The sequence below is a fragment of the Pelodiscus sinensis genome, chromosome 7 (genome assembly GCF_052426305.1).
Source record: "Pelodiscus sinensis isolate ZL-2025 chromosome 7, ASM5242630v1, whole genome shotgun sequence".
NCBI classification, from domain to species: domain Eukaryota; kingdom Metazoa; phylum Chordata; order Testudines; family Trionychidae; genus Pelodiscus; species Pelodiscus sinensis.
Window position 1 is genome coordinate 13,671,432 of NC_143058.1, and position 14,491 is coordinate 13,685,922.

General features: G+C 43.0%; 1 protein-coding gene across 1 annotated transcript in view; it reads right to left on the reverse strand.

The window, feature by feature from the left end:
• LOC102456104 (protein mono-ADP-ribosyltransferase PARP14) overlaps window positions 1–14,491 on the reverse strand; it is a 48,085-nt gene that overhangs the window by 25,984 nt on the left and 7,610 nt on the right. Inside the window, exons 4-8 of the mRNA XM_006137650.5 lie at window positions 13,723–13,773; window positions 12,076–12,264; window positions 7,440–7,706; window positions 5,486–5,722; window positions 704–2,979 (exon numbers count right to left, since the gene is read on the reverse strand). Coding sequence (XP_006137712.3) covers window positions 704–2,979; window positions 5,486–5,722; window positions 7,440–7,706; window positions 12,076–12,264; window positions 13,723–13,773 — 3,020 coding nt within the window. The remainder of the gene's footprint in view (window positions 1–703; window positions 2,980–5,485; window positions 5,723–7,439; window positions 7,707–12,075; window positions 12,265–13,722; window positions 13,774–14,491) is intronic.

The following is a 14,491-nucleotide window of genomic DNA, read 5'->3' on the forward strand; positions in this document are numbered from 1 at the left end:
TCAGGTCCAGGAGCTACCCCCACTGCGGCTCTGCAGTTTAAATGTAGTAACAGCTGGGCTGCCTGTGTGCCCGGCTCTTACTACATTTAAATTGCAGAGCTGCAGTGGGGGTAGCTGCTTTCCTTATAGACTAATCGTGTATTCAATACAAATTGTATTGACTACATGATTACCCAATTACCTGCCTCTTAACATTCTTAGTCTAAAGTGTGTTTGTTCATCTCTATTTCTGTATAAACAGCATGAAAAACTCAGCTACTACAGGTTGGACCTCTCTAGTGCGGCACGCAAGGGACCTGACTGGTTCCGAATGAGGGATTTTGGCAGATCAAGGATGATCATTTCTGGTCCTCTTGATGCCAGCTCCACCCTCTGCCCTGCCCCCACACAGGTTTCCCTGCTCCCCCCAACAACTCAGCTGAACCATGCGCTGCCGCACCCCCCACCATCCATTGTAACGCCAGCCCCACCATCCATTGTAATACTAGGAGACTCTGATGCTGGAAAAGACCAGCGAGTTCCAGTTTATAGACAGGGAATCTGTAGTTCATTTGCCTAACCTATACAATTTCACAAACAATCAATTATTTGTGTTAGTATATTGCATGTTTCCTTATTAATTATAATTCAAAATTTTGGTTTTTAATATATTGAAAATAAAACTTTACAAGTTAGAGAACATTAGATAACATAAAATGCCTACCGTAGCATCTTCAATGCCTCCTTTCTCTAGTATGACGCTTAATCCTTCATCTGTTGTTACCATCTGGAGTCCCTTTTTGCTTTGAGCATTTCTGCTTTTTCTGGGCTTAAAGGCTGCTTTAGACTGCGTTGATGAACTGTGTTGGGGTGATTTCTCTCTAAACACTTCTTTCAAGGCATCAGTGAGAGCCTGAACTGTTTTCTCTGAAGAGTCCACAAGATGGATCTTCTTCAGGCAGCTTTCCCCTGGAGACTCTTCCAAGGTTTCCTTGATAGACAGTGCAATTGACAGCGCACACAGTTGTAACGGGAACCCGAAAATCCCAGAGCTTAGAGCAGGGATGGCTATGGAATGATGATTGTACGTTTCAGCCAGGCGTAGGCTTTCCTTTACTGCTCTTTTTAACAAGTACACGCACTTTTCTGCTTCATGATCCCTCCACCTGGGCCCAACAGCATGAATCACCTGTTTACATGGGAGCTTCCCAGCATCTGTAATAAGAGCACGGCCGGGCTGCAAAGGGCCTCGTTTCTGCACAATACGGTCACATTCTGTTTGTAGTTCTGGCCCTGCAGCTTGTAAAAGTGCCTCAGCAAGGCCACCGATATGCTTCAAGTCCTCATTTGCTGCATTCACCACCACGTCAGTTGGATGACTGCACAAGTCCCCTTTATAAACTGCTACTACAACCCCATCTTGCAGGGTCATTTCACAGTAGGACTGGCTTTGTTTCTTATACACATTACTAACTTCATCATCTTTTTGTTCGTCTCCTTCAGCTTGCAGCCTGATCAGACAGTTAAATTTTTGTTTCACCCCTGTAACATACAAGAGTTCTTGTTCTTTGAAACACATCTTGGCCCCCGGTTTATCAATTTCCACATTTTCTGTATATAATGACGACAGAATTTGTTCAATTTTGGGGACTGCCTGAAACACCTCCACTCTCGGTCCTTTCAGGGAAATACCTTTATGTGTATTTTGTGTGCCAAATTCAATTCTCACGCCTTTCTTTTTTATTTCAAGCCACACATTGGACTTTTCCTTCTCCACAAACATTACAACTGCCACAGACTTCGTCATGACAACTTTTTGTACCTCAGTGTGTTTATCCACAAAATCAGAAAGTTGCTGATATGCTGCTTCTACTGCTCTGAAATGACCAGCAATGACTATTTGATCCTCCAACTCATTAATTATTACTGTTTCCTTGGAACAATTATGTGCCTTATAAAAATGGTCCTTTAGCTCCTTCCATTCTCTCTTTTTGAGGATTGAATTGTCCTCCAGGTCAATGCATTTGTAAATCAAATCCTTCTTCAATTCTTCTTCTGCTTCTAGAAGAACTCCAGGAGAACCTGCTATCAGCATTATGCTATCAGTGACAAGCTCATAAAAGGCATTAATTCGATTTGAAATAAATAAGTTCTGTGACAAAGTTTTATTATCTACTTGTTGTAGGAACTGGAAAACGTAAGGATGGACATGGATTGATTTGTGCGCCATGCTGTGCACTTTTTCTAGTATTTCACTTTTGACTTTAAATACTTCGGCAGCCAATCCACATAGACTGATACTTTTTGATGCTGCATCATAAGATATCTTCAAAGAGGGGTACTCCTTGTGAACATTCTCCTCTAACCCAGTACTGTGTAAAATTGCATACTTTCCTAGGTCAAGTGACATAGTTTGTTCTATGCTCTGCTTTTCTCTTTCAATCTTTTCCCTGGCATTTTCTATTAGCTCCTTCACTTCTTGCTCTGCATCTTTCAAAATTGCTGAGTCACCTACTAAGACAATCATGTTCTTGGGAATGTCAGGTATAATCAAAACACCATCCTTTACCAAGCTGTTTCTTATGGCTTCCCACACCACTGAAATTATTTCACATTTAATGGCCTTGTACTTCGATATGCACCATGAGAACTTTTTAGAAACATCTTTATTCCATGTCTTGATCAACCTGATCATTGATCTTTGTTTAGATAAGGCATTGGAGGGACACAATCTTACTTCTGGTTTTGCACAGTTGGATAGAGGCCATGTTAGTTCACATTTGCAATCTGCCATTTCATGATTTATTTCCTGGATTAGCCGATTATCTGTCTGTAAAAACTGCCAGATATAAGGATCCAGGGACACTGTAATTGGTTCTGGCATCTTTATTTGTGGCCTTTCCTTTCCATATAAAGCTGTACCCAAAGAACTATAGTATGGATACACAGAAATTGGCACTTTGTGGAATGAATGCTGCTTTTCCAAGACAATATTTACATCTAAAAATAAAATAAAATAAAAATTACCCAAGTCAAATCAATTAACTGTAGCACTTCTAAGCTAATCCTCAGATTTTTGTTTTTAATGTTGCAAGTCAAGAGTTACTGTATTTATTTTGATTCTGACAGGAGTGCTTTTTAGGTTAAACAAGAATATTTCCTAGTCAATGAGGCCGTATCTACAATAGACCTGGAAAGTCGGCTTAAAGTACACAACTCCAGCTACACAGAATATGTAGCGGGAGTCAGCTGACCTTAAGCCAAGCTTCGCGCTATCTCCACTGTGAGAAGCCAACTGCAGCAAACACTCCTGTTGACTTCCCTTACTCCTCACAACTGAGAGGAGTACGGACATCGGCTGAAGCTGCCCCCAGGGTTGGATGTATGGGTCTATTCTAGACCCACTAAATCAAACACCAGAACGTTGATCTTCAGTGCAGTGAGTGAAAGGATACTCTGACAAGTGACATTTTTCTAGGGACTCAAGGGCTTCTATATAATTGCACTTAATTATAAGAAGCAGAAAGAACTTGACATGTACAGCATGTCCGTGGTGTGAAAAATGAACAAGACTCTCATTAAAACAGGTGTAATTTATGTGATTGCAGTCAGATCCTATATATTGTAGTCCGATTCCTAAGAGAAGAGTTAGATTTATGGCATTGGGATGTAAGGTGGATTTACGGAATTATAATGCACAAAGTGTTCCACATGGAAGTTTTAATGCAGACGTTGGTGTTCTATACTTTAAACCTTCTGGAGCCAAATGCGGCTTGCCTTACCTATATGTAGTGTCTACCTATACATAGGCTTGGTAGGATTCAATGATCAATTCCTGTAGATAAATGTCTGTTTCAGCTGACATGCTGAAATCCAAGACAAAAAATCTATGGGTGGGTTGGTGTGCCCCCAGGGATCAGGTGTCACAGCTCTGTTGCAGCACAGAAGCTCTCTGCAGCTTTTGGGAGCAGCTCCATGCCAGCGGAGCTGAATGCTCTCCCATGGCACTGGTGACACCCAATCCTGCGGACATAAGCACACTGGAGGGTGTGTTGTCCTAATCCAACAGAGTAGAATCCTCCGGACAACATTAAGGAGCAGGACGAGCCCCAGAAGCAGGGGAGTCCACCCTACAACTTAACAGTTTCTTGCAGGGGACAGCTCCCACACTCCCAACTGGTGAGCGAGAGCCAAACCTACTTATAACAGATCTTCGTCTGGAGTAAATAAATATCCAAGTTGCTGAAATGTCTTGCACGAGAGAGACTTCGCTCGCAGTTGTTTGATTATAGCTACAATACAGACCTACACCTTGAAACATTTTAGGAGACTGGTTAAATTGTAACTGGGCAAATAGATATTATTTTGAAGCAGGGTCTCAAACTCACAGCCTGTGGGCCATCTATAGACCGAGCATTTTCACAATCTGGCCCAGGAGTCCCAGCAGCCCAAGGGGTGTGTCCCTCTACTCATTCCCAAGCCCCACCCATTCTGGATGCTGCCTCCTCTTCCTCTCCCCCCCACTGCACCCCTTCCCTGGAGGGACGAAGCCTCAGGGATTACTGGGGGGGGGGGAAGGGGGGAGTGGAAGGAGTTTGGCGCAGGGCAGCAGCAGAGGTCGCCCCCCCCCCTTGCACTCACCACGGTGGAAGAAGCCATGGGGAAGGAGTAGGCTTGTAGGAAGAGTATGAACACTTCCCCCCCCAAGACCTTCAGGACACCTGGGCTGGACTGCAAAAAATGTTCCAGCCACTTGAGTTTGAGCCCTCCCCCTCCCCCCCGTTGTAAAGGATCTGTCATAATTATAGCCAAAATTAATATTACCTCAGAATTAATTCTGAAGTTTCCAGATCAGAGAGGTCCCACCTGTACTACTGTAATATCTACTGCACCACTCCCGTTTAAGAGTTTAACTGTTTAACTGGTTAAACAGGATTTTACATCCCTAATATGAATGGCCTTCACATGATACATTAAAAATTGCTACTCCAGTTTCTTATGCTCGAGAGTTCTATGTAAAACTGCATTCAAGTGAGCACAAATTATTTGGTACATTCTACAATGTTGTTCTCAATAATGACTGATGGTCTGTAATTATGGATCCTGTTGCATCAATGCCCCACATTATTTTTACAAATAGATTAGGTAGAATTTTATAGAATTTTAAAATATCGTGTGCAGAATTTGTAATTTTGGAAGGGGGGGGGGAAGAAGAGAACAGAATTCCTCTCCAGCAGTACTAATTTAAGAAGCAGAAAAGAAAGAATCCTCATGCTGCCTCAAAAACACTTCAAAGATTCTAACAACAAGATGTCCACCGGAAACTAAGGGCTTCATATAGTAATATCATATTTAGTCCCAAATCTAGGTTTCTAACCGCAAAGAGTAACAACCTGCGGAACCTTTTAACTCTTTTCTGAGCATAAATTACTCATTTCTTAATATAATCATGTTCATGTTGAGCTTTTAACTGCAAGATTAAATTAATGATACATATTTATGTTACCTTTCTGATAAAGGAAAGTAATAATAGCGGAATTTTCTTCTGCGAACAGCTGAACTTCTGACACTTGTGCACCACCATTTCTTGGACTTTCAAAGTAGATAGTTATATAGTCACTAAGTGTGTTAGGTGGTACATTTTCAGCCTTAATGCTGTTTGTCACCTCAAGATGCCGTGCCATAATATTTTGTTGCTTTGCTCTACGGTTTTGGTTGAACTTTCCAATAAATTCCCCTATATCTAAAAACAGAAAAGAAAAACATTTACCAGATAATTGTTACCATTATGATGTTAGGAAAAAGAACATAAACCATGGGTGTAATGATAAAAATGTTCCATTATACATAATTAATCTTTATTAACTAGCTTTGCAAAATTCTACTTTCCCATTTTCTTGAGTGAATTTATTTTTTTTGACAGGTAAACAAAATATCATTAGTTTTTCCACTATCATTGGCTATTATGATAGAAGGTGGATGAGCAGCGTTTGTTCCTGGTCTTGTAAATAGCAATTTTACAACTACAAAATTATTCTCCGCAGGCTACCAAAGCCAAGATTAGAGAATTCAGACATTCCTGACTTCCAACTGATGCTACTTCTAATAGACCACACTCCCCTAGAGATATTTATTATATAGGATACTTCTTTTTTAAAAATCAAAGACATATTGAAATGCTGTATAGTGATAGTACTGGATTCTGTAATTAGTCTAAAGCTACCACTCAAATTGAACCCCACTGATAAGAAGGTGTTACTCCCTTTACTGCCACAACTGTTGTGCCTTCTTATACCATATTTGAATTTGGTCATGTGTATGGTGGCTATTGTTCTCCATCCAAACTGATCTGGTCTGTTAATAAGATCAAATACAGCTCTTGTTCAAGATATATTTCATACTAGTGAGACGTGTATGTAAATTTAAGGGAATGCCAGTCTCCTGGAATGTATATTATTATAATGTTCCCAATCATATATACCTGATGAGAGTCTCTAATCCAAATTAGAACATTAAAGGTTGAATCTCTCTAGTCTGGCACCCATGGGATCTGACCGGTGCTGAACCAGAGAATTTGCCAAACCATGAGGAGGTCAATATTTCCTAGCAGCAGTACCAACATTTCCACTGCTTAGTGGGCTCTTAGAAGACATTTAGGGGTATATTAGAGCTAGATAACGGCACAGAACACTGAGCACCAGGAGTGGTGGCTGTAAACAAATTTTATGGGACCACAGGAAACTTGGCTACATCCATGATAAATGGATACCCAGCCAACTAAAATCATGCCAGACCATGGATGTTGCTGGACCATAGTGTGCTGGACTAAAGAGGTTCAACCTGTATATAAAATAAGGTAATATATCAAATATAGAGTACACCATGCATGCTATATATATTCACAGCTTGGCACTCTGAGAATAGTTTTATATTGGTTTGGAAAAAAACTGTTAATGATCGTTTATAACGTAGGATCAAATAATTTTCCCATTGAGATCAATGGCAAAACTATTACAGCGACTTTAATGGAACAAGGATTTGGCCCTTAATGAAAATTTTAGTATGTTTTCTGGCTTAATAAACAAGCACCATTCCATTAAAAGTTTTGCTGAAAAAGTGATGGCACAATATGGCCCATAATAATAATTCACCAGGCATAAAATACTATTTTATATGATTTGCAATAATTATTTTTACATACTGCCAGCTGTGCAGCACTTCTATACACACAACTATAATTTACAAATGACTGTAGCTCCCCTTGCAGTTACAGGACACACTAAATCTAATTATTCTGGTGTAACTCCTTTAGAGGAGTTACTCTTGATGTTAATGAGATTGGGTTTTGATCCTTGAGAGAGAATATGTAGCTCTGTTTTCCAGCTCAGCTGAAGTGTTACCTGAATGGCCCCTTTTAAAGCCTCAAGTGAAAAGAACATACCGTAAACATCCCATCTTACCCATATCTTTGATAAATTTAACTACAGCAGCATTTATTTCAGGTATCATTTCCACATTGAAGTCGTTGTCTTCTTCTGACAAGCCACTGATGTTCTCCACCAACATAGTTAACATATATTGTTTTGTAGTTTCTTGTATATTTTCAAGAACAACCAGAGATGAGGCCATTTGTGGGAGTTCTTGGATATTCTCCACTTGCCATGGTTTCACCTGGAGTGCAATTTTCTTTACTGAGTGATCCTTCTTTTTCAAGACTTCTTGTGCATCTAGTTCCACAGAAACACAAATACATGGAGATCACTATTATACACACTCGTAGTTACTCAGAATGGATCAACATGTTAAGTTTTAAATCTCTGCAGTGGATTCACACCTCTTATTATAGAAAAGATGAAAAGACACGTAGTCAAAAGTTATGCTCAAGCTGAAAGTTCTTCTACAGCCCCATAAAGGGACATCCAGAGCAACATCCTTTTAAAACATGCAGTTACTCCTACTGCTAAATAATATGACGCTACTAGTACCAATTAGTCCTTGAATGCCAAATACTGATCTCTAGATTAATTGTGAAATGACAACAGTAAGTGAGAGCTAATGAAGCTAATTAATTTGAGAAATGTATTAATTGATTATACAGGCAGTCCCCGACTTACGTGGATCCAACTTATGTCGGATCCCTAGATACGAACGGGGCTTTTCTCGCCCCGGAGGACTCGAGCGGCGGACCGCCCAGACCCGCTGCGGTCCCGCCGCCCGCGTCCTCCGTGGCGAGAAAAGCCACTCCGCGTATCCCTGGTCTGCTGGGGGGCCGCCCCCAGCAGACCAGAGAGACGCGGAGTGGCTTTTCTCGCCGCAGCAGCAGACCAGGGAGACGTGGAGCGGCTTTTCTCGCTGCGCAGGACGCGGGCGGCAGGACCGCCCACGTCCTCCTCGGCGAGAAAAGCCTGGTTTGCTGGGGAGTGGGGAGGGGGACTAGCTGTGCCCCCCCCCCCCAGCAGACCAGAGAGATGCGGGCGGCGGGACCACAGAGAGGCGCCGCGGTCCTGCCGCCCGCGTCCTCAGAGGCTTTGCTCCGCGTCTCCCTGGTCTGCTGGGCGGGGGGGCGCAGCTAGTGCGCCCCCCTTTCCCCCCAGCAGACCAGGGTTTTCTCACCGACGCCTGGGGTAGAGCAGCTGGGGCGCTGCCGGGTTGGTCCAGTAACGCCGAGGAGCGGCGCTGCGGGACCAACCCGGCAGCGCCCCAGCTGCTCTGTCCCAGGTGGCCAGATTCAGCCGCTGTTGAAACTGATCAGCGGCTGATTCCAAGAAGCCTGGGGCAGATCAGCTTTGCCTCTGGCTTCCTGGAATCACCCACTGATCAGTTTCAGCAGCAGCTGACTTGGGGACACCTGGGGTAGAGCAGCTGGGGTGCTGCCGGGTTGGTCCCCACAGCGCCGAAGTGCGGCGCTGTGGGGACCTACCCGGCAGCGCCCCAGCTGCTCTGTCCCAGGTGGCCAGATTCAGCCGCTGTTGAAACTGATCAGCAGCTGATTTCAGGAAGCCCGAGGCAGAGCAGCTTTGCCTCGGGCTTCCTGTAGTCAGCCGCTGGTCAGTTTCAACAGCGGCTGAATCTGGATGCCAGTTCCGACTTACATACAAATTCAACTTAACAAACCTACAGTCCCTATCTTGTATGTAACCCGGGGACTGCCTGAATATGTGTACACGTAGGACCCCATGTAGCAAAGCACAACAGGTAGATTAAAGTCTATCATGTTATTCAAGCTGGGATTTTCAAAGAGTTAATGCCCAAATCCCTTTGGTGTTTTAAATAGGAAATGTGTCCTTAATTTTCCTAGACTCATTTGAGAATACTAGTTTAAGTGCTTTGCTAGATCTGGGTCTGAAGTTAAGAGTTAAATATCACCCGTGTCTCTGAAATGCTCTTCACCATTATTTTTACAACACCTAAAATGACTAAGATTAGAGCAAATATGTTGTTCCATGTTTTCAGTCTATGTGGACAGCACTTTGTGTATAGCCAGTTTTGCCAGCTCCCCTGAATTCTCCTGCTTGTTTGGATCCCTCACACAGTAACAAGCAGAGAAAAGAATGTTAGAATATATGGAAATGTGACTCTAAAACCATGGGAAAAGTCAAAAGGAGATGGGGGAGTAAATGTAAAACCAGCGGCTACTTTAAACTCAGTTTTTGAAATTGGTTAGCTATTGCTCCATTAACCTGCCTCTGAACTATGGAATCAAGCAAATATTACCTAATAAAGCCATTTTTGATGGCCTTAAGCCTATGCCACAAGAACACACTCCTGACCTGCCAGCCACAGGGCTTCTCTTATCTCTATGTCATCAGTTCCCTTCTGGTCTCCTGGTTTAAGTATTCAGGAGAATACTTCTGTTGCATCATTAATTACCATCTAACACAGGGGCCTCGCAAGCCACCTGTGGCTCTTTAGCTCTGAAAGTGCAGCTTGCGTAGCCGCCCCACATGCCCCTATATTGGTTCCGGCCCCCTGTGATTTCTGGGTGCAGGGGAGCCGTCCGGTGCAGCAAAATGGTAGTGGCGGACGGAAGCCTGATGTGGCCAAAAAGCCTGCCCGCAATTTTTAAAAGGACAGCATCCTCTCCCCTCCCCCCCCCGCTCAGCAACTCTGGCTGGTGGGGAGCTGGTCCTTCCCCCCCCAACAATTTTGGTGCGGCTCTTGGCATTTTTTCCGCAGCTGTTTTGGCTCCTTGTTTAATGGAAAAAACAACAAATGGTCTGGTAGCACTTTCTAGACTAACAAAACATGTAGATGGTATCACGAGCTTTCGTGGGCACAGCCTTACATGTTTTGTAAGTCTATAAAGCGTTACCAGACCATTTGTTGTTGTTTTTTCCTGTAACAGACTAATTTGGCTACCCCCTGAAGCTTTGTTTAATGGGTTGGCAACCCCGATCTAACGGTAAATCATGCAGGGTGAAGGGTGGGCATAACTTGAGGCTGTGCGGAGCCTCACAAGAGAAGAGCCAGCACAGCCTGGGAGGGCAACAAGCAGCAAAGGAGTCGTCCAAAAGGAAGACAGAAGACTGGTGCGCCACATGTCTGTTTGCCTAAAATCCTAGGAAAAGAAAAATCTGAAAAGCTCCCCTGAACACATTAAAATTTAAGACCTAATTTTCCTTTACTATAAAAGTTTCAGGTAAGAAACCAGAAATATGCTAAGAGTTAATTTTCCACTGAAGAACTGTGAGTTTCAAAAGAACTTGACTGTTGCACCCAACTCAATTATTCTACAGAAAAACAATTTCCAAAAGCCACACAGATGCCCGACATGAGAGATTTATTTACTTTATCTTAATCTCTTTGTCCTATGCAGCAATTTGCAGGAGAGTCAAACAATGAGTTAGGAGATTCTAATTTCTCTTTAAGATATATATGGTATGAATATTTTTGGTTTCCAAGGTCAAGGTCTCCAATTCAAGAAGGTACATAATGATCTTTCAGACTGAGTGCCTAATTGTAGAAGAGGAGAAAAAGACAAGATCTTGTCTTGTTGTTTTGCCAATTGCAGATGAGAACGTAACTTACATGCCCGAGATAGTAACTTGGTTCCAAATCGCTTTTCACTTCCTTTTAAATTCTGTTGAGATTCCATATTAATCGGGCGAATAACTACCTACCACATCAGGACAAAGCTAAACTAACCTAAAGAAAAGCCATCTGAATCTTATTTATGACTATAACCCCCTTCATTGTCTCTTGTCTGTTTTAGCTACTGCCATGTAGTTTGTATCCAGAACTTTCAGCAACTCCTGAGCCAACTGGTAAATTTTCCCCCACCAGACTGACTATAATATGAAGAATTTTTGACAAACAGCGGTAGGGTTTTTCATATGGCATGGAATCTACTGCCTTATTTTACCAACTCTCAAAATCTGAAAAAAGGGATCTGTGTGGAACAATAGGTCCAAAGGAGAATTTACCTCCTATATGCAGCCAGTATGTACAGCAGTTCTCCACTTGCTACTTTAGCTCAGGTTGCCCCACCATTTACCTTACACATATATGAGATCTGCATGGATCCCGTGATTTTCCCTAGTATTCTTTCCTTGCACTAGTGCAGGGGTGTCCAAACTTTTTTCAAAGAGGGCCAGATTTGAAGAAGTGAACATGCGTGAGGGCCGTCCCCGCACTCTCAGCCCCAAGGCGGAGGGCCCACAGGGTCAGAGGTGGGCGGAGAGCGCAGGGCACGCCGGCCTCACGCCAGCCCGGGGGCAGGGCGAACCCGCAGCCGAGCGGTGCTGTGGACGTGCCCTACAGGGCAGGCTCTAGGACCGCAGAGGCCATGGCCGGCGGCGGCGCAGCCGGAAGCGGCGCGCTGGGCACGCCAGTTCAAAAGAGCGCCGGGGAGCCAAGAGAGGGGGAGGAAGCGGGGGCCGTATTAAATCGGAACACGGGCCGCAATTGGCCCGCGGGCCGGACTTTGGACATGCCTGCCCTAGTGTATTTATAGCTGGCTTGAAGCCCTCATCTCCGGTGCACAGTGGGTATCGGTACAGTTACTCTGTTTACACCCAATCATCCAGGCATAACATGGCATTTCAAAGACCCATTACCAAAGAGGTCATATGTTTGAGAAGTATGCCTATATCGTACCTTCAGCATTTTCAAAGGTGATGATTATTTGCTGATTATTTCTGACACAGGATTTGATGGGTCCTCCACCTGACCGCATTTTATTTTCAAAGTACATGCTTACAAGTTCATCATCAATTTCCTCCCCTGGTGCAGTGACGATTGCTACAGTGGATTGCTCAGAGGATGGCATCTCTTTCCCCAAATTCCCTGAAGAGGATGAAATTAAAGATCAGAAATCTGATGGCTTGAACAAAATTAAAAAGAAGAAAAAATGGTCTTTTACCTGTCTCGGCATTAATATCAAGCTTATCAGCACAAAAATCAGGACAGAAGAAAGGGAATCAGAGCTATTTCTAAAACGATTAATTTATTTCACAAAATTATTTTAAAAAACTACATAAACTAAATGTATGCTAATGAAAGACTGTGGATCAACAATTCCGGAGATAATGTCTCCTCCACAAAACCAGAACAGCAGAGGGGATGGCTGTGCAAGCTGCCCCACAATTCTTAGTTTGGCTCATTGATGACAAAGAGGACCATAATAACATTTTGATTACACAAGATATTTTTCTCTTACTTTTCCCACCGTTGTCACCACCAGTGCCAGCAATAAGGAGACCTCTCCCGTAAGCAGGTACTAGGGTTTTAAACCACTGTGTCATCTACAGCCATTTAGAGCAGTGTGGGATAACAGGATGTTTGGGCTATTGCTGAAAGTGGTGGAGATGCCCGGTCAGAGGCAACAATGGGAAATAGGTGTAGACACAGCCACCAATGAGAGAGGAAGTTAGTATTCAGGCTTACAAAATTAAGTCCTCGTAAGTCGATGTAATGTAGACAAGCCTTGAAACAGGATGCAAGCAGTGTAGGCTGGTTCTCCCAATCAGATGGGGAATAAACCAGACCTTCCCGTGCTGTGGATATACATGCAGATGTCTTTGTTGCTTTTAAATCCACTTTTCTAAGTATTGTGTACCTCCGGGCAAAAATATATCACACTTTGTTCTGAAGAAGTGATCTGTGTCTCTGTGAAAGTATGCTGTCCAGGTTCCCAAAGAGAAACCCCTGCAGGTCCAGTCCCAGTTGGGCCTACTGTATTAGTCACAGTTGATACCAAAGGGCCATAATCCAGGCTTTGGTCTGAGAGGACGACAAACTGAAATTCTGCCCTCAGAAAGGTGAAGGTTCAATGCTTAAAACTTGCGAGGGGTTAGCCAGAGACACCAAGGAGAGAGAAGATAGCTTATCCAAGAACTGTGCCAGCTTAGGCCTGGTTTATACTACATCAGAAGGCTGACGTAAGATACACAACTCCAGCGATGTAAATTATATCGCTGGAGCCAACACATCTTACATCACATTTCCACTCCTGTCTGCTTCCTTTACTCCTCGTGAGGTGCAGTGAGGGCGCCCTTTGAGTTTGATCTAATGGATCTATATTACACACGCTAAATCAAACCCCAGAAGATCAACCGTGGCAGCATCGACCTTCCACATAGACATGTAAAAGAGAAAGACTATATTTTTCAAAATGTGTAATTAAGTCTACGCTGAATTAAACAAGCGTCACAAGCCATGTTATAGTTTAAATTTCCATGAAAACCATCAATTAGTGCAAAAGCAGAATTTGTGAGTGTCCTATTTAACAAGTTGCATACATACCCGTCCTGTTTTCCTGCTCTGCACATGTAGAATTCCCATCATCAGAGCAGACTGGAAAAGATACATAGAATTAAATTAACTGAGAAGAAAAAAAAAACCCTCCATGAAGCTAAATAAATGTGATTGCTTGGTGATTATTGCAGTTGGAGGAACGCTGTCACTGTTCAGAAATGATCTAGTTTGAGTGTGGCGTCCTTTGATACCACTTACCTTAGAATTATTCCTTGTGATATATATTTTTATTTCAAGTAAGGCATTATATCTCACAAAATAATCAGTATCCTCTGTAAGCTCTGCACTTGTGCAACTGTTCAGGAGAGATTCAAATGCCACCCAGCTGATCAGCAGAGCGCCCACAGCTATGTTTTTTGTTTTTACTGGTGGTGCACATTCACACATGACTTGGTTCACATAATTTTTTTCCCCACACATAGATGGAAAAATTTAGAACATTGCTCATAACCTCAAAAATTAAGATGTATCATATTAAAAACAAGCCAGTGCCCAGACAGCCTGTTCAACTGTATCCATCCAATTTATCAGAAACATGGCTAATAGATCCTGCAATCCGTTATAGCACTTTAAAGTAAACTCTGGCTCACATGAAATGGATGCTGCTGAACAAGAGATCTGCGGGACACAAAGTTTTTGTTGTAAGCAGCATCACTAAGGCCCCTGATCCAGAGCAGGGCTTCTAGGCACCACTGAAATGTAAATAAATAATAGAAGCATGGAACAGTGATGACAAATGCTGCTAGACTGTGTTTAT